At 43.7% G+C, this 23,139-nt stretch overlaps 1 protein-coding gene across 3 annotated transcripts; it reads left to right on the plus strand.

Moving 5' to 3' along the window:
* Positions 1 to 3,705: 3,705 nt before the first annotated feature.
* On the plus strand, positions 3,706 to 21,594 carry map3k7 (mitogen-activated protein kinase kinase kinase 7). Of its 3 annotated transcripts, none has more exons than XM_069705839.1 (18): positions 3,706 to 3,877; positions 4,362 to 4,475; positions 4,594 to 4,704; positions 5,968 to 6,033; positions 6,130 to 6,175; positions 8,071 to 8,209; positions 10,336 to 10,464; positions 11,973 to 12,097; positions 12,469 to 12,599; positions 13,382 to 13,463; positions 13,706 to 13,836; positions 14,194 to 14,341; positions 14,773 to 14,853; positions 18,130 to 18,197; positions 18,876 to 18,975; positions 19,159 to 19,220; positions 19,767 to 19,882; positions 19,990 to 21,594. In XM_069705839.1, the coding sequence occupies exons 2-18, from the start codon at positions 4,389 to 4,391 to the stop codon at positions 20,168 to 20,170; spliced, it is 1,803 nt and encodes a 600-aa protein (XP_069561940.1). In that variant the 5' UTR covers positions 3,706 to 3,877; positions 4,362 to 4,388; the 3' UTR covers positions 20,171 to 21,594. The 3 variants fall into 3 exon arrangements, with proteins under 3 accessions (XP_069561940.1, XP_069561939.1, XP_069561941.1); XM_069705838.1 differs by having other exon boundaries at positions 4,365 to 4,475; XM_069705840.1 differs by lacking the exon at positions 14,773 to 14,853 and having other exon boundaries at positions 4,365 to 4,475.
* The last annotated feature ends 1,545 nt before the right edge of the window (positions 21,595 to 23,139 follow it).

Genomic DNA, 23,139 nt, shown 5'->3' on the forward strand with positions numbered 1-23,139 from the left:
ACATGAGGAATAACAGAGGGCTCGTCACACAGGCCTTTGGAGAGGAGGGCTGCGTGTAAAGGCACCGTCGCCCCCTGAGCTTCTCCTCTCTGGGACACTTATCAAGTCTGATGAATCGGAACAATGCAGAAAGGTCACTCTCAGCTGGTCGTCGGCAGTCGTACAGCCACCACTAACTGTGCAGGGCTGGAGCTGCTTCATCACCTGGTCGACGTGGTGGTGGGGGTGGCGGACAGATAGAAAGATGCTATTTTAGCCACATTTCTTCAGTCTTCACAGAAACTTATATTAGACTGAAGCTGTTCTTTCAGGTGCAGCTCTTCGATTCACACTGTGACACTCTCGGGGACTCAGCCATGTGCATGCTGCAGAAACAGCTGCTCGTACTAATACTAATTAGCCTATAAGATCATTCTGCAGGTGATGTATTTTCTCTGTCGGATGAATTCAGCGTACAGTGAACAAAGCATTTAGATAAAGTTAAAACAATTTTGCAGCAGTCCCCAGGTGGATATTTATAAAAAAGTGATCTTGTTTCCTTCCACTCCAGCTAAACAATATAAGTCTTATCATTGACAGAGATATCTATAATGCCAACATGGAGCACTTGTGGAACTTAAAAGCCATAAACACAAGACGAATGTTCATCAGCTGCACAAGTGAACCAGAATCAATCATAGGACTTAGCGGAGGAAACAAATTATTTCCTGTGAATGAGAGTGCTGATGCCGACATAAGAATATAAATGCATGCGTTCTAAATGTGAGGAATTTCTGCGCGTGGTGGCGCACAAACAGAAGACACACACACACGGGCCTTTTGTAAGTGGAGAGAAAGAGGGAAGTGTGACTGATCACTATCAGGCTGATCTGAAGGAGAGACCAGCTGTGGGAAGTACAACAGCAACACTCTGTGGCAGTGAGGACACATAACACACTGATTACTACTGTGCATGAGGCATCACTTTATAGAGCAGACATCCTACAGTGCTTCCAACTCAATACATGCATAACATACCCAACAGTAAAATAGGTGAAAAATAACCCCAAAGAAACCAACAATGGGCCTAAGATTTGTTTCTTACCAAGGCTGGCTGGGGCCTAAATATGAAATGATGTCTGTACAAAATTATCCAAATTTGAACTCTGAACAGATAATTGAATGTCACCTGAATAAAGATACCTTTAAAACTACTTATTATCTGTAAAAGGAGATGCAGATACGAGACAAACAGAATGAGCATCCAGGACGGGACCTTAAATAAGGAGGCATAGTTATGGACTGTGACTGGAAACATTCCGTCACAGACGTGGGACGTGACCCAACGCCAGTCTGGTTCCAGAGGAAGTGCTCGTTGGAAAGTCAAACACTATCTCATTTCAATTTCTGTAACTTTTCCAAACAGGCAGCCACACCAACCTCCTGCAATCGAAGTCAGTTCCCACGGAGGTTGGTCAGTTGTGTGTTTTTCAACTTAAAGAAATATTTATGTTTCTTTTTGTATATCGGCGGGCGCAACACTAGAAACGTCTTCATGGTGAGAGGGAAAGTGTAGGTTATCCACATTTGTCGGTTTCTTTGCGTCTGCCCTGTAACCACGGTGACAGGACTGCCTTTTGCACTCATGTTTTTGACAACCCATGCTATAAACTACATTTGGCCTAATATGAGCTTATAAATACAGTATATGGTGCATAGGTCACAAATTGGCCTAAACAGCCCAGTGTTGTAGTGTTGAAATCAGTGTTGTAGTGTTGAAATCAGATTAGAGAGGTCTAAACTTTCAAAAGCATCACTGAGACAAAAAATAAATCTAAAGATTTGTCCTCCATCAGAACGAGCTCTCTGTGAAGCACAGAAACAAGACAGAAACTTAGATTAAAAGTAATGTGTGTATCTAAGGCAACTGTAGGCTGCTTCACAACCACTTCTAAGACTTTTATCTTAAAGGCAACTTGGAAATGTGCTTATGAGTCTAATCCTTTACATTCGATGTCAGGACCTCCTGAATGGCCCTGATGACAGTTATAATTTTCCTTCCAAAGATCACATAAAGTTCATGTTCATGTTGAGTATTGCAATGATAAAACGCACTTCCATCACGCTGCCATTTGATTGTGCGATGTGGCTTCAGGGAAGCAGAGTTACCTGTCCAGAAGGAGGACAGTTCATCAGCTCTGACTCTTGAAAAGATTTTAGGCAGCTGAGAGAGCAAACACACACACACACAACTTCCTCTTGACCGCAGGTCCCAAACCATATGCCAGAGCAGGTAGTCCCAGAAAAAAAATGCCAGGTAAGAGAATTTTAATCACCTTTGAAATGAGCAATTAGAATAATTATTTCAGGGGAGAGGGATGGCTCCTGCTATTAACAACCCTCTGTTCAATATCACAACAAATTAGTTCATGCTCATTAGTATGAGTTGTGCTTGCTTAGTGGTTTGGAAAGCCTCCATTGGGAACTTGCTTTATTACTCCCTGTGTGTGGAGCATGTAATTAGCATTCATCAAGTGCTGTGTTTATATAACATCCCTCCTCACAAATGTAATTTTTACATTACGTAAGTGTTACTCGCCTGATCAAGGAGGGTTTGCTTGCAAAGCTTAATTGTTACATCAAAGGTCAGCGGAACTTTATGTGAACTCAGAGGCCTGCAGAGAAAAACTGGCAAAGCCACTTCAAACCAGAAAGTTATATAGAACACAAAGACAAGTCAATATGGAAATTCAAACTTAGCATCCAGCATGTTTATACGCCTACTGAGACATTTATTTGCATCATTTAATAGAATAACAAAATATAAGAACAGAATTAGAACAAACTATCTGCAAAGAAGTTTTGGGATCTCTTGGTGAAAGCGCTGCACTCCATTTTTATACAGATGGTTAAGAAAAAAAATACTAAAAGAAATAAAAACTAATAACAGATACTGGGGGATTAACATGAAAGCAGCATTTAAAGTCTTTGAGATAGAGCTTATTTTAATTCAGCTACTTTATTCTATAAGAATATTCATATTGCATATGTTGGTCACTGGTTTTATATTAAAATGTTTGTCATTATTGAGTAAAATTAGGAAAAGTTGAAGTTGAAGATGAAATGGACATACTTAAAATAAGTTTGACAAAGTATTAACTCTAAGTTTACTAATCAGCCTTTTTAGAATAGAAAGTGATGTAATTTTCTCAGATAAAAGATTGATCAAACTCTTGTCAAACTTTTATCCTATTTTTAGCTTGCTTAATGTTTTAATCACTGTTTGTTGAAATGTACTCTACAAATAAACTTGCCTTGCCTTGTCTGAGCAAACTCCATCCATTTAAGAAGTCTGACAGGTGCAGTGAAAAGTTCTGATTGAAAAAAATAAACCTTATTCAAAATGGTGACAAGAAAAGAAAGGAAATTTAAAAAAAAAAAAAAAAAAATAGGAACAGAAAAGAAATGAATAGTCTATTCAAAAATAATAGTTGTCCAGAGTTTACATTTTCATATGAAGGGAGCAACCAGAATTTCCTGACTGAGTTAAAGTTGCATTGACATTAACAGAATGTAGTTTGACAACGTTGGAAAAAATTAATATTTCCTTTTTATGTGGAAAAGGGCCTTTTTTTTTTTTTTTTTTTTTTTTTTTTTTTAAAGGCTGGAAACACATTTCCTCCTCACTGTTCACGGGGACTGAATTCCAGTGCGCACACACTTCCTGATGGAGAATAAAAATGCACTCCTGCCAGCTGGACCGGTTGAGAAAAAGTTATGAAATAGAAAACACTGTTTCCAAACATGGACGTTATTCCTCGCCTTTCCGTGCATGAGTAGTGGAGCCCATCCCCATGTCTACAGAGCCGGGGGGCTGGTGACAAGTCAACTGCGAACGGTTGGATGTGAATCTTGAAAAAAAAGTCCCCGTAGCTAGCGCTTAGCAGCCGGGCTAGCCGGGTTTGTCAACACACCGCAGGCCGTAGCGAGCACCGTTATGATGTGGCAACGTTAAACGGCGGACGACACCGAGTATTTAAGCGCATGTAACTTGGTTGTATGTAAGCAACAAACAAAAAAGCTCACTATGAACACTCACGACTTGTGTGACAGTTTTTCTGACAGCTACAGCTAGATCTGCTCGCTAAGCTAAGCTAAGCATGTAGCCGGCTGGTTGACTGACAGAAGACAAACATGAAGCCGCTCTGTGTTGTGACAGCTCGCGACACGACGTGCAGCTCATCGTGCTGCTGTTTATGAAGTAGCTGGTGTATTTATTACGTTAGTTAGTGACGTCCTGCAGTACTGACGTGTTTTAGTTGCACAGGATTAGACGTCTTGATGAATTACACGTTGATATTGACGTTGTTTCTGTTTTCCAGTAGATTCCTAGCTGACGTCAGCCAGTAATGTCTCTAACATCCGCCGACATGCTTGAAACACCACCTGGATATCCGTTTGAAGAGATCAACTATGAGGACATTGAGGTGGAGGAGGTGGGTGGTGTGTTTTTACAGTTTTTTTTGGTTGTTTTTTTTACTTCCATGATGTGGTCCCATGAAGATTTTCACCCTCTTGTTTGTCGTAACTCCGTTGTTACCCGTCCGTCTGCAGGTGGTGGGCCGGGGAGCCTTCGGGGTTGTCTGCAAAGCCAAATGGAAAGGAAAAGATGTCGCGATCAAGACCATCGAGAGCGAATCGGAGAGGAAAGCCTTCATCGTTGAGGTACCGTTTATCATCCTCACTGGAGTTTCTCTACCTGAACTACATCAAATCAATTAAGATTTAATGTCACAGTTTAATTTGTAGGATTTCAAGTCTCTACAGACTTGGATACATTTGTTGGTAACCTGAAGAGCTCATTGAAATAATGAATTAATTATGTGCTGTTTAGTAGTGAATCCGAAAGCAATTGTCTCGCGTATACCTGCACGCCTTTGGTACCTAAAACACTGAAAATGTGAAAAGATATAAATTCTTATACAAAGATGCTGGAAAGTTTTCTTGGTACGCTCAGAAAAGATTATAAAAACTTTGATCATTTTCAAACTAACTGCTTTTTTTTAAATTATAATTATCATCACGTGTCTTCCATCTTAATAAATCTGTCAGTTGTCGTATTTAAATAGAGAAGTGGTCACTTGTTCACTGTGGTACACATGATGACACCAAACAGGAGGGGGAAAAAAAAAAGCAAATCAAAGAAATGTGACGAGATCAGAAAGAAAATCATAGACAGGCTTGTTAAAGGTAAAGACTGTAAGAGCATATTCAAGCAGCTGTGTGTTCCTGTGACTACAGCTGCAAATAGTAGTAAGAAGTTTGAGGGTCCATGAGGCGAGTCAACCTCCCTGGAGAGGAAATAAACAAAACTCCCGAGATACAAGGTGAGCGCCGAGGTTAAAGTACATCAGTATTTGATCGCAGCATCTCCGTGGAAGAACAGCTACGAGGACTTAAATGTGAAAACGTGAAAAATCTAAACTTTTGAACAAATGCAATGTGCACAAAAAAGCTGAAACATGCAGTCTGAAGCGAGCAACCTTTTCAAACCTGAGACAGCCGGAGCAGTTTGCTGAGGACGAGCCGACGAAGCTGACGGCTGCAGAAGTCTCACCAGGAACTCCAGAGATCACTTGTTTGCTGTGATTGTCTCTGAAGGTGTTGCAACAAAATATTAGGTCCACTCCGGTCACGGCATTTTCATTTTGTTTTATTTAGAATATTGTTGACTCAAAGACAAAGTAAGATTATAATTGAAAATAAATAATGGAAAAAGCAAAGGTGGATGCACAAATAGTGTTTCAATCTATTTCAGAGAAAAGTGTGTTGTTGTTTTGTTGTTTTATCGTAGAAGGGTACCGACAGGTTCAACCATGTCTGCACGTTTTATCTGAATAAAACTGGGCTTTCGTGTTGTTGAGGAAGATGTTCAACCTCTTACCCGAGTGCCAGACTTTTAACCTTTGTTCTGTGGTTTGCCTGCAGCTCCGACAGCTCTCCCGCGTGAATCACCCCAACATCGTGAAGCTGTACGGCTCCTGCAACAGTCCGGTGAGTGAACTGCACATCGTGCACGATGTCACGCTCCTATCGTCTTTACGTCCGCGTGGTTTTGATGAGTTTTTCGTGGCCTTCTTTGCCTCTCAGGTGTGTCTCGTGATGGAATATGCCGAAGGTGGATCCTTGTACAACGGTGAGTCGACATGATGTAGAGCAGTGCTGCTGATTTACATTTGTTCCACTGTGTTGGTGTTGAAATGAGCACAGCCCTGCACAGACATGAGAAGCAGCCCCGTTGAGTCAACCCTCCCACTGTTTGCATGTCCAGCCACGTGTCTTGATTCCCCGAACTCATCTTTGCACAGTGACATGCGGTACTGCCGTGTTTCTCCCTGCAGCAGATGTTCAAATGGAGCTGGGAGGTATGAATGTAACATACCAGGGTTTCAGCAGCCGGCTGTAGGGATGGGCACAAATACAACTTTATTATATTCTTGCTCTTATTAATCCAGCTCTTTATCAATAGTTTTGTTGTTTTGTTTTTTTTCTTAGAAAATATATTTTGTAAAAGTTCAGAACAGGATTTAATCCGTCTATATTTTTGAATATGACGGTAATGTTTACAACAGCAAAGTCTCTATAAACTTAATAAGACATCACAGGGAATACATCTTAAAAGTGTCCATCAAAGAAAAGTTCCTCACATCATAATACTGAGTGAGTTTAGACAGACTGAAGAACATCAGCCACCATACCTGAACCACAGGTGTGTCTCCCTCGACCCCAAATAGAACCTACGCGTTCAGACAAGGGGTTTTATTTTTTTATTTGAATTCATTCAGCTGAGGTGCAGTGAAAAAGCAGCACCTAAATTTGTAAAGGAAGAGAAAACCTTTCAAGCTCCAGTTTATTTAAGACGCAGGAGAACTTCAACATTATCCGTCAAACTGTTCATTTTAAACAGACTTCCCACTTCAGCTTTGACCTGTCAATCATTCATAGTTGCTTGCGCACAGTTTTTCTGCACAACATGAGGGTTGGTGGTCAAATCGTGGTTTGTTTACCATCAAATGAAGTGGCCGAGCTGTTGGCTTGTTTTCAACCTGCCTGTCTGACAGCTCGTGTTTCCCTCCATGTCAGAGTCAGGTGGGTTTCTGGAAGGTGTAGGCGCTGTGGGAGGCAGTTATTTGAATACAAAACATGCATTTAATATGTATGCGATGTTTATGTAAAATGCACTGTCTGCCAGAAAAATAATGACCACCAAACATTGGTGAAGCAAAGCCAGTAGTGAAGCTATAGTGGCTGAAAAACCTCTTTGGTGTTATAACGGTACAGAAAGCCCTGGCAATGCTGCTATAATCTCAGCAAGTCCTTTGGAAAAATTTAACTGTCCCAGATTTTGTAATCTGGGTTATTATTATTATTATTATTATGATTATAGTTAATAAATAAGACCCCAGATGTAATAAACTGGAGTTTTAATTTCATTTATATGTCATTTTTTAATGCGCATCAGTTTTCCCAAAACATCAGAGGTTGGCATTTATTCCCATCTGGTTCCAATTAGAGAGTTTTACTTGAACAAAAAGTGAACTATGCCGTTCTTCACACTTCACACAAACTCTCTGTAGTTACTGAATCTTCTCAAGTTTCTCCTGGGAGCTACACGGCAGTACCACAACTCTGATGTCACTCTGTTGAAAGCTGATTGTAAGCTTAAGACGTAGTAATGAACTTGTTAAAGAAGCTATAGGAAGAAGACAGTCCGCCGTGTGTGTGTGTGTGTGTGTGTGTGTGTGTGTGTGTGTGTGTGTGTGTGTGTGTGTGTGTGTGTGTGTGTGTGTGTGTGTGTGTGTGTGTGTGTGTGTGTGTGTGTGTGTCTCTCTCTCTGTGTGTGTGTGTGTGTGTGTGTGTGTGTGTGTGTGTGTGTGTGTGTGTGTGTGTGTGTGTGTGTGTGTGTGTGTGTGTGTGTGTGTGTGTGTGTGTGTGTGTGTGTGTGTGTGTGTCCACCACAGGGCCCGTCTCTGCTCGGTTCCTCTGAGGTTTTCTGTGCTGGTGTTTGTGACTGTGTTCTCTTGTCCACAGTGCTGCATGGTGCAGAGCCCCTCCCCTATTACACTGCTTCCCATGCCATGAGCTGGTGCTTTCAGTGCTCCCAGGGTGTGGCCTATCTCCATGGCATGAAACCAAAGGCTCTCATTCACAGGGACCTCAAGCCACCCAAGTATGCTCCTCCTCACCTCACACAGTCCTGTTTCCTGTTGCACTGCTTCAGTCAGCAGAGCGCCTCTTCTTTCAAACTACTTTTATACTGTTGTAATTCTGATGCTATCAGGCAGACGTGCACAGGTTTCTCAGCACAGCATCACAACACACTTTATGGAACAACCTGCATCCTGACAGGACTGATCAGGGCCCTGAGCTATGAAGCAGGTTCAACATATCCAGGATATTTCTTTGTTATGTGGCTTAACTAAATCTGAATAAGGTGGTCATCATCTCGCTCAATCCAGCGGTGAGTGCATGCACATAAAAAGAGCAGCTACTGACCAATCACAAACATCGACAAGTCCATATTTTACCAACAAAGACCAAACTAATAGTAAAACCTATACAAAGAAGTTAAATATATAATCAGGGCTAAAAGCAAATAAACGGCCAACTTAAGGAAGGACAGCTGGCAGAAAAAAATGTGTAAGTCTTAGGTAGGTAGGTAGGTATTTACTTTATTAATCCCCGAGGGAATTTTTTTTTTTTTTTTTTTTTTAGATATCATGGTCTCATAATATCACTGACCCTGAGGCCACGAGGACATCTGACTCAAATTACATTTGCTTAATTGCTTAAATCAGGGTTCCCACAGGTTAGGGAACCTGTGACTAACTCTTAGTCCAGACAGGTACAGTCCTCTGGCCAAGTCCTGTAATATCAGGGGATTTAGTTTGCATGTTTAAAGTTTAAATATTTTCCATGTATGTAATGTATGTAGCTGTAATGTTAGTTAGCTGGTTGTCTGTGTGTGTGTGTGTGTGTGTGTGTGTGTGTGTGTGTGTGTGTGTGTGTGTGTGTGTGTGTGTGTGTGTGTGTGTGTGTTTGTGTTTGGTCGCATTAGTGCTCACTGACACAAATTAAACATGTATCTTATTAGCTTGTGAGCTAATTACAGTCCAAAAACACACCAAACTGTCAGGTGGTGCTAAAATAGGTCTGCCGGTCTCTGAACGCTCTTTCACTCCTGAAAGGCGCTCCGAGCTCTGCGGGATCTTCTGGGGTTGGTGATGCCACATTCCCAGAGAATTATACGGTCATTAGGTGGTCATTTTATACATTTTGATCTGTCATCTTGATCATAACTTGTTCCGGAGAAGGTTAGATGTGCACCATAAGTTAACAGTAAGAAGTGAATACGTTTTACAACCCTGAAAACTCAAGAGTTGAACCTGAATCATCTGGCAAAATGCAAATCCGATGTCAGAGTAACATCATTGTGTTTGCTATAACTTTTTACAATTATTTTCATTTATTTATTTATTTACTTGCCACATATAAATGTTAGATAACTTTTAAAGATGATCAGGACTAATGACGTGTTTAACGTTTCCCTTGTCGTCGGGCAGACCAGACTGTTATCCAGCCCCTGTTTGTGTCTCTTATCTAAAACACTCCTGCTGCCATTATGCAGTAAACTGTTGGCGAGTAGTGATTGGCTGGTAGAAGTCAGTCTTTCCATTTCTCTGTGATGTTTATATCAACACAGTTTTTCAGACCAACACACCTCCTCCATTAGTTTCAGTGAGATCACGGCATTACAACAATGGCAAAGAACGTACATGCAAGTAGTTCATGGGGGATTACTGGGAAGGAAGGTTGTTATAATCTCAGAATGATAAAGTCCTTCCTCACAGGCTCAGAAACTGATATGAAAAGTGTTCTTTCGTCTAGATTGTCGTCCACAATCTTAAATCACAAAGCGTCAGCGAGGGATGTTGTGATCTCTGAAGTAGTTAACATTGGTGTAGTGGAGAGAAACCCCTGGCAGGATTCGGTGGGAATGAACAGCTGCTCTGTTTCCTAGAGGAGCGTTGTGGTGTTTCTAGGAATCTCACAGTCACGCTGTGACAGACTTAACAACTCTCCATTGTTGGACAGGAATTTATTTCATTCCTGTGCTTTAGAGTTTATCGTTTAGCTTTCTATGTTGTCAGTCTCAAACAAACTCAAGACAAAGGTGACATAAGTCAAACACGAGCAGATCTGAAAGCCTTTCATTGTTTTATTGATAATGAAGTTTGAGTTCCTGTTGGTTTCATGGTTGTTTTGTGTTTTGTTTTTTTGCCCTGGTTGTTTCAGTCTGCTTCTAGTGGCAGGTGGCACCGTACTGAAGATATGTGACTTTGGAACAGCATGTGACATTCAGACTCACATGACCAACAACAAAGGAAGTGCAGCCTGGATGGCTCCAGAGGTATTTGAAGGCAAGTATGAGTGGTATTCTAGCTGTTTGAAGATCTTTGCATCTGTTGCTTTTGAACTAAAACACACTGATGCTTATTTCTATAACAGAATCACTACAAACCGGTTCACCTGTTTATATGGACTGTTTCTTGCACTAAACTTTTGCTTTGTCACCTTTCACCCTTATTTTAGCTTAGTTCTCTCCACATGGATGCATTATTTCTTGATTCATCATCAGCTACTTTACTCTTCTGCTTTATTGGTGGCAGTCACCAGAGTACGCTGAGGAAATAGAAAAAGATGGAGTGATGCTTGTGGCTTTGTTTTCTTGGGGAAACTGCAGTGTAGAATTTGTGTTCTCATACAGCCGGCAGTCTGATGTATCTTCACATGATGAAACCACATGCAGAAGTGTCTTCAGCTGCAATACCACCGAGTGCCACTAGAGGTCGGCTCCAAAAAGCCTCCGGCTCCATAGACTCCCATTCAACTTCTCTCATCAAATCCAAAGTCAATCAAATGTGTCCATCAGTTATCTCAGTGTTGTTAGCTAAAGTCACTCCTTCTTATTAGTTTTCTGGAGGTCCATCTGAAAATAATCCCTCATTCATTAGAAAACAAGATTCAAAAAGACCTGTTTTGGGGGGTGTGTCTGTTTGATTGACAGGCCTGTGGTGCAGTCAGGTTACAGCTATCGGTGGGCGGGACGTAGTATCGTCAGGTTTCCAATTAGATCGGTCAGATCCACCGCTGGCTCCTCCTCCAGCTCGTCCAAATATGGTCACTTCCTGCTCCAAACCGCTCCGAACTAGCGAAGATGGTGACGGACAGAATCTGAACTGGAGGCTTCATAATGTTAACAAACCAATGATGAAGTCACTGATGGCTGCTGCTTAGATAAAACATGTTCTTAGTGTGGGGGTCAGGAGTTCAGATAGATTAATGTTGAGTCATTACTTAGTTTCTTCAGGCGAGTGTTATGACTAGCTGGAAAGCAGCAACATAAAAAGGGACTGAGTTAGATGCAAAAAGAAAGGTTACATTTATTAACAAAAGACATAAAATGTGAAATTTAAGACAAGCTGAAGACCAGGATCTGGTGCTGGGAAGTGAGAGAGACTCCAGTACAATTAAACATCACAGGTTTGCCCTCTGAATGAACTCTGCAGCTAATTTCCATCAGTGGGAAATGTTATTGGAGCACCTCCGCACAGCCACTTTAAAATAGGTGTGTAATGTGCACTTTAATTCTGCCATGACAGGCGCGGTGATTAAGAAACACCAGCGCTGCTCCTCTGTTAAAAGTGCTGCTTTATTTTTCCTCCTCCTCCCCTCTGAAGGCAGAGATTAAAAAAAAACTGCTGTGCTTTTTCCGTGTTCGTCCCTCGCTCTCATCTCAAATGTGCCACAGAGAGTTCCCTTCATCAGTCAGTCAGCGATGTCAGACTGATTCTTTTTTTTCTTTTTTCTTTTTTTTTCCTGTTTGAAAAGGACCTAAGTGTTGCCGTGGTTTCCTCTGTACTTTCAGGGAGCAATTACAGCGAGAAGTGTGATGTGTTCAGCTGGGGGATCATTCTGTGGGAGGTGATCACTCGCAGGAAGCCCTTTGATGAAATTGGAGGACCGGCTTTTCGCATCATGTGGGCTGTGCACAACGGTGAGTCACTGTGTGTGTGTGTGTGTGTGTGTGTGTGTGTGTGTGTGTGTGTGTGTGTGTGTGTGTGTGTGTGTGTGTGTGTGTGTGTGTGTGTGTGTGTGCGTGCGTGCGTGCGTGCGTGCGTGCGTGCGCGTGCAGAGAGTGTGTCCAGCTGTCGGCTGCTGTGAGCCCTCCGACGTGCTCGCTCAGACTGTCAAAGTAAAAGCGTCTGGCAGAGGAGGAGTGCTAAAAGACGTGTTGCCTCCCTGCAGTTTACTCCGATCCACAGATGGATGGAGGAGAATGCTCATGGGACAATAATAAGTTTGGTATATTTCACTTTTGATTGTGCATGAGAAACTCATTCATTTCTCTTTTTTTTTTCCATTCAGGCACGAGGCCACCTTTAATCAAGAATTTGCCGAAACCCATTGAGAGCCTGATGACTCGCTGCTGGTCTAAAGACCCGTCTCAGCGGCCTTCCATGGAGGAGATAGTGAAGATCATGACCCACCTCATGAAGGTAATCTGTCCTCTCACAGCGAGGCCATCGACATGCCTCCTGGTGAGATTGGATCACAAGATCCCGCCTGGCATTTCATGCAGCTCCGATGAGCCTCGCGTCACCACTTCAGATCTCACTTCCCCGCTCTGTATGCACACGTTTTACGCTACGGAAGTCTACAAGTAAATAACCACGAGAGCAGATACACGAGAAGTTTCAGCAGCAGACATTTAACAGATCAGACGTCTTTATTCACTCGTTTTAATGCTCCGTCTGTCACAAATATATGAAGTATTTCACATTTGTGAATGTCTGAAAAGTTTGTAAACCTAATGTTCAGTCTGAAACGTGAGGACCTGATTGGCTCGTGTCAGATTTATGAATTGTTCCAGCGCGTCTCAGCTGCTGTGGATAAATGAACTGAGTGGGTGAAACAGCTTCGGGTCTGATGTGTGTCACATTAGTAGAAACCTCCCAGCTGTAAAAACAAAACCCTATTTTTTTGTTTGCACACACACACGCTTCATCCCCGCTGCCACAACCCGCTGGAGGGGAAACACCGGCTGGACTTAAAGCTGCCCGTTTCTTATCTGATCAGCCAGGAAGCATTTCAATGCCAGGTGGAAACAGGATCCTCCCAACAAACCCATTCAAGCCAACCACTAATGTCATTTTCAGATCACTTTCTGTCCAGCAGGTGCCAACAGACTCTCCTGAACTCCATTTAGTAGCTTGATTCTGTGTATTATCACTACGTTGAGCTCAGGTTGTTAATTCATTCATTTGATTTATTTCCGCAGTACTTCCCGGGATCTGATGAACCCCTGCAATATCCATACCAGTATTCAGATGAGGGACAGAGCAACTCTGCCACCAGTACAGGTACCGTACAGCCGCCATCTTTAAACCTCAAACAGGACGTTCATCGTAGAGTGACTGATTATCAACACGCAAAAATACTAAACTCCCTGTGAACGGGATAAAACCTGAAACAGAACCAGGCTCAGAGGTGGGCGGCCGTCCGCTTGGGCTGAGGCTCCATTTGGAGCAGGGAGGAGAACAAAGTGGAAAACATGTCTGAAGTTTATAAAAACCCGTCTCCTGTCTTGTGATCTCGTGATCAGGTTCGTATGTGGACTACACCGGCACCAGCACAAGCAACAGGAGTGACGCCAACATGGAGCATAGTGACTCTCAAGGGAGCAACGACACCATCAAGATCACTCCTCAGTTTGCACCTCATTTCAAGCCAAAGGTAAAAGAGTTCCTGACGCGTCGTTACAGCGATTGTTGTTGTTGATTCAGGAGAATTTCCCAACAAAACACACGGAAATGCTGCTGTTCTACTCAAAATCAGCTTCGAGCGTCTGTTTGAGTTGACTTTGGTTTCGCCAGATTCACTGACCCCCGTAACCACGGCGACGACTCGTGAGGTCTGCTGCTCTCAGTATGTTGTACGAAAGCAGCGTTTAGAAATCTGAATACGATATAAACACACCGGATGCTTTAAAAACCTGACAATTGCCAGGATACTCGTGTGAACACACTTATTGACTCGTTAACGGTCTCTCCATGACCCTCATTGCCGTTGTTTTTTGTTTTTTTTCTTCAGTGTGACCCGTTGAGGACTCTGCCTCTGTCCCGAGGGGGCAGCGTGGAGAGTCTGCCGGCACGAACGCAGTGCCTGCCATCTTCTGACAGCAAAAGGATGAGTGCCGACCTGTCGGAGCTGGAGCCCAAGATGGCGTTTACCCCTGCAGGTAAGACCAGATGGTACACGGCAACACGGGAACACAGCAGAGCAGGAAGACCAGCTGCTCAGGCGTATCGGCAGGATCTTAGGATATTTGTTTTTGTTTTTGTTTTTTGTTTAATTGGAGATTTTTTTTGTTTTTGTTTTTTTTTACATACTTTCTGTTCCTGTGATCCGTCGTTAACTCCCTCTGTCCTCAGACTGCCTGGTTGAACTTTCTAGCGAGACATGCAGCTCAGTGGCTGCCGGCCTTACATGCAGTACAGCTCCTGGGGGGGATGGGCTGCATGTGTCCCTTGCACGTACACCGTATGCTCTGCATGTGTGTCAGCCACATGTGCAGTCCAGCTGTGTCCCCCCCGCCCCCCGCCCCAGTTGTGTCTCAGTCTGCATGCTTGTTGTGTACGCAGCTGTATGTGTGTATGTGTGTTTTCGCAGCACGCCCCCAGTTTAAACGAGGCCACCGTAAAACCGCATCATTCGGAACCATTCTGGATGTCCCCAAGATCGTCGTCACAGGTATCACCGGACCCCCGGGCCGCCTGGTGACCGGGTGGAGCTGGCTCGGCTGACCCGCTGTCCTCCCCAGGTGTCTCTCCTGTGTGTTACTCCATATGACGCTCCTCAGCAGGATGTTATTAATTTGGCTCTGTGTTTTAAATAGGATGTACAGGGTTCCCACCGGTCAGGGAATCTCAGGGAATTTAATATTCATATGTCGGCCTGTTTTTTTTTTTTATCAGAAATGTGTCCGTATCTTTTCGGCTCGGCACAACAGCAGCATGTTTTTCTGTTTATTATAAGTCATTTGAGTTTCAGCTTTTTAGTCAGAAAGTCACGGAAAAGTCAGGAAATTTGCCATTTGACTCCCAAGTGGGAACCCTGGATGAAACAGCAGGAGGTCCTGGAGTAGCACACACGAGAGTCGTCTCATGTTTTGTGATTTTTATAGATTATAAGAGGAGAACATGAGTTAACACAGAAGCTTTCTCATCTGTTGTCACCTTGTTGACCCATTATTTATAATCTAGTTCATTTTCCTTTCTACCACCTAACAGGAAATAACAGCAGATGAGATAACTTCCCTAACTCATGGCCCCGCCCCTCTCTGTCCTCTCCCTGGCTTGGCTGCAGCAGATCACGGGTATCAGGATTTAATCAGCGCACTTTAACCTCCCTGTCCTCTGTGTCTTTCATGCACGGAGGACAGAGAAAGCATGGCTAATTGTTGTCCCCTCTCTCCCATCTACTTTCCATCCATTAACTTTGAAAAAGTAATGTTGATTCATTCCCTGAGGGTCAGAGCTGTTATTACAAGCAGAGATGCGGATGAAAGGAAACAGGAACAGCTCTGCATGTCGGGAAAGACTTTGATTTAGAAACTGAGTGAGACACATTAAACAAGAAGTTCATTTAACCCGGTGATTAAAGATGTTGAAGGTAAAACACACATCAGTGCAGGTGCATACCTGACACGTGAATCTCTGCTGGCCATGACGAGCAGTGGAACGGTTTGCTGTGTTGCAAATTTTCAGCGTGTACATTTCTTTATATTTAATAAATTAAATAGATAGTCTTTGTGAAAGTAGAATTAATAGAAAAGCTGTTTCATGGATTCCACCAGGCTTCGCTCGATGTTTTGTTTTGTCCCCCACCGTCTGGATATCCTGGATATCCTGTTTACTTTCTGATTTCATTTATTATTTGTATGCGTCTCGCAGGGTAACATCAGGGAAATTTAAAAACTCTTTTCGAGACAGAGAAAGTCAGTGGATTTGATCTTTTTTGGGGGGGGCCAAGTCCTGGAACATCTCATCAAAATCTAGTATTTTTCATGTATTTGTTTTTTAGCACGTTATTTTCATGGTTTTGTTTTTTTAATTTTTGCTTTTTGTCAGTGAAAAGTCAAAGAATTCAACATTTTCTGTGGAAATGTTTCCCCGAATGTATAACGTTAATACAGTTAAGGTCATTTATGAATGACATGAATCAAATATTTGTGGAGCTGCTTCGTTATTAATATTTTGTGTCTGCTGTTTCTGTCAGTGCCAGTTAGCAGTTAGAGGAAAACGCATTTCTCGTCCTACTTGAAAGATGAAGGGGGGTGGTGGGGTAGATCTTGATGCAGTGAGGTGCTTTATAATCGGGAGTCCGCACAGACGGTTTAATTTTTCTGCTGAGTCGTGTCTGGTGGAATCCAGCTTTTAGCTGTCAGACAAACACAAATGCATATAATCAACTCATTTAACCATATGAAGAATATCAAGAAAAGAATCTAAAAATAGAAAGTTCACAAACGTTGAGCAGTTCAAATACACGAGGATTGATGGCCAGTCTGTAGATGACCAACAATTTCCAACTTAATAAAGGGACATTATGTCAAAACGTTGTCAAAGTACAAGTGGATTCATCAATTTATACATAATCATCTGCTCCATCATTCGTTGGCCGGTCGAGTCACCGACTTTAGGAGTCTGTGCTGGTGTGTACACATACACGTGTGTGTGTGTGTGTGTGTGTGTGTGTGTGTGTGTGTGTGTGTGTGTGTGTGTGTGTGTGTGTGTGTGTGTGTGCGCGCGCAAGCCTGTGTGTGTGCGTGTGTTGCCTCATTTTTAAAACGTGAGAGCTGTGAAACCACCAGCCTGATCGACTCCAGGTCACCTGTTTTTAAAACGACGGTAACCAGAATAAGCACGACGTCTCCCTCTTGCTTGCTTTGCGAAGCTCGGTTGTGGTAATTTGACTGATTGTTTTTATTTTTTTTATATTTATTATTGGGCCGTAGTTGAACAGTCCCACGCTGTAGGTTGAAAACGATGCACCGTCAAATTGAAAACTCATTACGGTAAAAACAGGCTTCACTAATGGTGAAATCTGATATTTCCCACGTAGCAGCTTTCACTTTGTGTTCGGATGAAATCTAGATTGACACACTGCTGCAGTGAGCGTTCTTTCTAATAAAGACACCCCCCTCTCCTCTCCCCCCGCACCCCTCCCCTTTACTTGCTGTGACTTCTTTCTGCCCCACACCCCCCCCCCCTCCCCTCACACACACACACACACACACACACACCGCTCTATGCACAATACTTACTTGAACGGTCTCCAAACTTGATCGCGCCTCGTACCTCACTTTGAAAATTCGAGGTGGAGTTATCGTGAGCTCAAATCTTAAAAGCTGCCATTCACTACGCGCGTTTTGTCGACATCAGCTCCTTCGGCTGCACTTCGTGTTCGCCCTCATTCAATCTATAAAAACAAACCGCCGGGCTGTAACTGGACTTGACTGTAAAGCCTCCACTTCCTGTTTTCCTAAAGCCAAGAAGCTGGTTAATATGTTCCGACTGCAGCCTTCAGACCGTCGACAATGGCGTCGACGTGAGCAGCAGATGGATGAGGGACCCGTCACGTCCCACAGGCCTCGTCTCAACTTTCTGGTTTCGGTTCGGGTCACACTAACCCAAACCAGGAAGTTGGTGCCCGCCAGTCCTGTGAGCGGCCCGGCAGCTGATGTACATAGATGTGTGTGTGTGTGTGTGTGTGTGTGTGTGTGTGTGTGTGTGTGTGTGTGTGTGTGTGTGTGTGTGTGTGTGTGTGTGTGTGCATGTTTGTTGTGCGTTATCAGTGTTGGGTTCAATCAGTCCATGGCACGCGTTGAGCGTCCAGGACGTAGAGGCTTCTGTAAATCTGGATTTCCACTCACGCCACAAGCAAACTCCCAAATCAAACTCCTTCTTCCTCCTCCACCGGATCTCACTCTTGTCTCTCCTGTCTGTCCCTCCGTCCTCTCCACAGCCACGTGCGAGTCTCAGAGACGGCGGTCCGTTCAGGATCTGCCGGGCGTCGGCACCGAGTCCAGTCAGGTGAGACGAGTCGGACACGGGAAGTGAGCGGCGGAGGGTCTGTGGAGTCTCAGCTGGGTGATCAAAGTCACGACACACAATTCAAATACAGAAGATCTAACTTCAATTGTTTTTTTGTAATCTAATGGAGATTAGTTGATTTTCATAGTTTTGGCTTAATATCTACTAAACAAAGAAGAATCGACAATGTTTTAAACGAAAAGTTGAACTCCAGCAGAACCCTGTCAGGTTTATTTCTGCTTTGACATGCTCCCATCGACCTTTTCCTCCTCTGGAGCCTGGATGTCACTGATGTCGTCTCTCAATCATGCATTCTGTGTGAAGCAGGAGACGTCCTCGGGGGACTGTAAATGAACTGTAAAAGTTCATTTACAGTTCCTCAGAAATACTTTGTACAAAAATACTGCTGTGCACGGTGTGCAAAAATAAAAGATAAAACAAGAAAAGTATAAATATGTAACAAAACAGACAACAACCACAGTGATGCTTGACTGCAGTATAAATATATATATGTATAAGTACAATGTAGTGCAAATACAGGTCCACAGGGCCAAAGTTCAGACTTCATAGGGAGAGTTGAGCATCCCGACGCTGGTTCAGGTCACACATTCCCGGTCTGACGTCCAGCAGCTCTGTGGACGTCCCAGAGGACTGACGGAGTTTTGTGTGGTGTTTCAGGGGAGCAGAAGCAGCAGCCGCTCCTCCAGTCCCAGCGTCAGGATGATGCCGGCAGATAAGACCAGCAGCAGAGGGTACTTCTCCCCCGACGACCCCTCAGGTACCCAGACCCAAGTCTTACAGCGCTGTGGATGAGAAGGTCACAGCTGCACCTGAAAGGGGAACGTTCTATCGTGTGTGTGTGCGTGTGTGTAATAAGTCAGGACAGATGTTGATGAGAAAGAGAAAGTCTCCCTCACACACCTGTAGCAACGCTTCACGTCTCCTTCTGCTCTCCTCTCAGACACCAACGGCTCAGACAACTCCATTCCCATGGCTTATCTCACACTGGATCACCAGCTGCAGGTACACAAACTCTGCGTGACGCCTGTTTGTTTACAGGGAACTTAGTTCCCTCACATCTGACCTTCAAAACTAAAAGATCACACTCTGCTGTCACGTTTTATTACAGATGTAACGTATGATAACTGTCATTATTTAACGTCAGCAGAAGGCGAAGTGGTGACGTCACCTCGAGCCTGCAGCCACTAACAAAATTGCCCAAAATAACTGGTTTTTACTCGCATGCAAATATTCAGCATTTCCTGGAGCTGCTTCACAATAAAAGCCTCCGCCGGTTCAACAGTGGAAAACAGGGTCCGCCTCTATAAACCGTCTCCGACTGAGCGATAAAAGTCCCAGCGAACAGACGTCACCACTGCTGGGCCCAATGCCACGACTTCCTCTATCCATTTCAGATTAAAAGCACTTGTTTCAAATTAAAAGCTCTCCAGTTATACTTTCGGTTTTGGCTCAGCGACCTGCAGACAGCTCACCTCTTCCCTCTAGACTGTATCACCTCCATCATGACTCACGAACTCCGTTAAGGTCATTATGTGTGTTGGTTTGCAGCCCCTCGCTCCCTGTCCCAACTCCAAAGAGTCCATGGCTGTGTTTGAGCAACACTGCAAGATGGCCCAAGAATACCTGAAAGTACAAACGGAGATCGCGCTGCTGATCCAGAGGAAGTAAGTGAGACGTGTCTGCAGAGGGTTTCACTGGATTCAGTCCCCGTCTGTAAACACAGCGACCGGAACCAGGATGTTAAACGTGTCCTCACTTCCTGTCTGTGCAGGAAGGAGCTCATCGCTGAACTGGACCAAGACGAGAAGGACCAGCAGAACACGTCCCGTCTGGTTCAGGAGCACAAGAAACTGCTGGAGGAGAACAAGAGTCTGTCCACGTACTACCAGAAGTGCAAGAAGCAGCTGGAGCTGATCCGAGTGCAGCAACAGAAGAGACAGGGCACGTCCTGATGAGACATGATGAGACACATGAACTGCCCCCACCCCCACCCGACACTATAACACTACCCCGCCCCTCTCCCCACACACACACACACACACACACACTCACTCTGTTCCCTCTGTAAAGAGACCTGCACTCTACTGTGTCCTGCATGCTGCACTGTAGACCCAGCAGGAAGTCCTCTGTCCTCTGTACAGACATTTGCACATGTTCACAGCTTCTTCTGTGACAGCAGACCAAACAATCACCCCCCCTCCACTCCCCCCGTCCTGACGAGCCCGAAACCGGGCGCCGCGCTGCAGGACGGACCGGGACGGGCGGCGTCCTCTTTGAGTGACGGCAGGCCCGGCGGTCGTGTGTGTGTGTGTGTGTGTGTGTGTGTGTGTGTGTGTGTGTGTGTGTGTGTGTGTGTGTGTGTGTGTGTGTGTGTGTGTGTGTGTGTGTGTGTGTGTGTGTGTGTGTGTGTGTGTGTGTGTGTGTGTCTTGTCTGCTCTCAGGGTCTCTGCGCTGTGTTTGCTCTGACGGTCGCGCCGTCACACTCAGAATGTGAAAACCGAGGGCGGCAGAGATGAAAGCAGAGTCCTGAAAAGTTACGAGGATGTGTGTGTGTGTGTGTGTGTGTGTGCAAAACACACCCGCCCCCTATCCCCCCCTTTAAATATGCGATTTGAATCTCTAAACCCCCTTTCGAACCCCCGGTCCGACGCCCCGGCGGGAGACCATCTCCAGCTTTGTGTTACTGATCGGCTCCTCCAGCTTTTCCAAACCACTTCCAGAGCAAACACAAGCAGCCGCCGCTTCCCTTTTTATTTGACTTCAGTATTGTTTTTGCGTGTCTGTGTTTTTATCTTTTCTATTCAGTAGTTCACTGTGTACGATAGCGCCTGTGTCATCCTTGCATTAGGCCACATTTGATCTGGGGAGAGACAGACTAGAGGAGCCTGCTGCAGCGCCCCCTACATTATCTAGTTGGTTTTTAGTTCACATGTTGCCTTAGACATTGCCTGCATTTTAAGTGCTTGTTTTATGTGACGTTTAGTGGGGACAAAAGCTAAAACGCAAAAAAACAAAAAAAAGATATTTTTAATGTACTCGACATGAATGAAAGTGTTTCTGGAGAGCTGGGAGGAGGATGTGTTGCAGTCAGCTGATCACGGTGTCACATTGCTGTCTCATGTCCAACAAGTATTTTTGCACAATCTCTTTGTTTATTCTGGTCATGTAGAAATGTAATTTCTCATTGAAGCAATTCTGTTTTTAGAAGTGGAAGAAAAGTTTTACTTTGAATACTTTCTCTCTCACACACACACACAAACACACACACACACACACACCGCCCTGTTTAGAAATGTTTCCTCGGTTACAGGAATAGGAGGTACAGTATATAACAGTGAGCAAGGCATTATGAAATAAACTGAATGGTGACAAGCTGTATGACTGTTGTGTCACATGCATGACGCTCATGACTGACTTTTCAAATTAAAAGAAGATAATGACTTTCATCCTACTTACAAATGGGACATATATATATATATATTTAATGCGTATTTGTGGAGGGACAAATATGCAGCATGAACCAAAGAAAGCACAGCGGACTAATGTACCTGTAAAACAACACTGATGCCCCGTTTCCACCTGGTTATTAACAGGTGATCCGGATCCAGATGCTGACATCAGCTCCACAGCTCTTTCTGGTCGTAAAGTATGAAGGTATTTTTGTGTATTTATTATGCAGGGAAAAAAAAAAAGTTTTGAGAGCAAATTTCTTGCACTGCAATCAAAAATCAAGTTTGTAAGTAAAAAAAATATATGAACTGGGAATAAAATTATTTGCATTGCAAACACATTTGCTCAGTTTTGTTAGTTTTGGTCAGAATTCAGTATTTTGCTTATGAAACTGAACTTTTTGGTTGCAACTCCGAAACCTTTTGTTTGCACCTTCATATGAAGCATCTTGATTGTACCCACAGTTCGATCTGATCTCAGATGGGTTGCATGAAGCTTCGTTGACTTGTTAAAAAAAAACAAAAAAAAAACAGTGCGTCCCAAATGAAGTGAAGCATTTCACTTTTTTAGTTTTAATAAACATGCAAAAATATCTTAATGTGTCTTCACTTTGTCGTGTAGATTTAAAATAAACTCTACGACACAAAAAAATAGTGAGCGAAGACGTAGCAAATCCAAACACTTGTCAGGATCACGCGTTGACACCAGGTGGAAACAGATCTGACGGGTCGTCACGGTAACCAAACCACCGCTGCGCTCTGAATCACGTACTGCTTATTTTTGACGTTCAGTACGTACTGCAGCAAACCTTCCAAAGTACGTACTGTCACATGTAGTACGTGTACAACTTGGGACACACTACTACATCATAAAAATTAACCTTGATTAGTGGGCGGAGCCTCAGCAACACCATCTCTCTTGGGGGCTCAGTCGATGTGAAGCATCTTCCTCTGCAGAGGATTGTGGGTCAGAACATCCAGAGTAAGTCAGTTCATAGGCAGCTGTAATGTTGCCATGGTCACCCTGTTTGTTCAGCCTGTCGACATGAGGTCAGAACGGCCGAGGAGGCTGTTGGATAGATGAAATTCTGACCTGATGATGTGGTGAGCTCGAGGAACCGAGGAGAACTGGAGGACACCTGCAGTGAGTGATGCATGTGAGAGACTGTCATACAGGATGTGTGATTTACAGTCACGGTACATAATCCCGTTAAAGAAAGCAAAAGGACATGATGAGTAGGAAGCGTGTCGGTTTCTCTGAGGGTCGTTTTATGCTCCCAGTTCTGCATTGATGTGCTGAAACTGGAAAAAAAAAATTGTATGTTGGGAAACAGGCTTTATTTTTGTGACTTAAATGTTAAAATATATTAAAACATATATACAATCGATCAAATATTAAAAGTTGAATAAGAAGTGATGAACTGAACAACAGAAAAGGCCTCAGGTGTGACCTTCTGAACCGTTCTGTAATG

This window comes from Brachyistius frenatus, unplaced genomic scaffold (assembly GCF_029030835.1).
Source record: "Brachyistius frenatus isolate BFR_SWC_R1_liver_20210118 unplaced genomic scaffold, ASM2903083v1 Contig_59, whole genome shotgun sequence".
In the NCBI taxonomy this organism is placed as follows: domain Eukaryota; kingdom Metazoa; phylum Chordata; class Actinopteri; family Embiotocidae; genus Brachyistius; species Brachyistius frenatus.

What these genes read in the sequence shown, in the direction of transcription:
- map3k7 (XM_069705839.1), top strand. Translation starts at nt 4,389, where the DNA reads ATGTCTCTAACATCCGCCGACATGCTTGAAACACCACCTGGATATCCG. An exon ending in TCATGACCCACCTCATGAAG is followed by an intron (nt 12,600 to 13,381) that starts GTAATCTGTCCT and finishes TTATTTCCGCAG; the next exon opens with TACTTCCCGGGATCTGATGA. An exon ending in CCCCAAGATCGTCGTCACAG is followed by an intron (nt 14,854 to 18,129) that starts GTATCACCGGAC and finishes TCCTCTCCACAG; the next exon opens with CCACGTGCGAGTCTCAGAGA.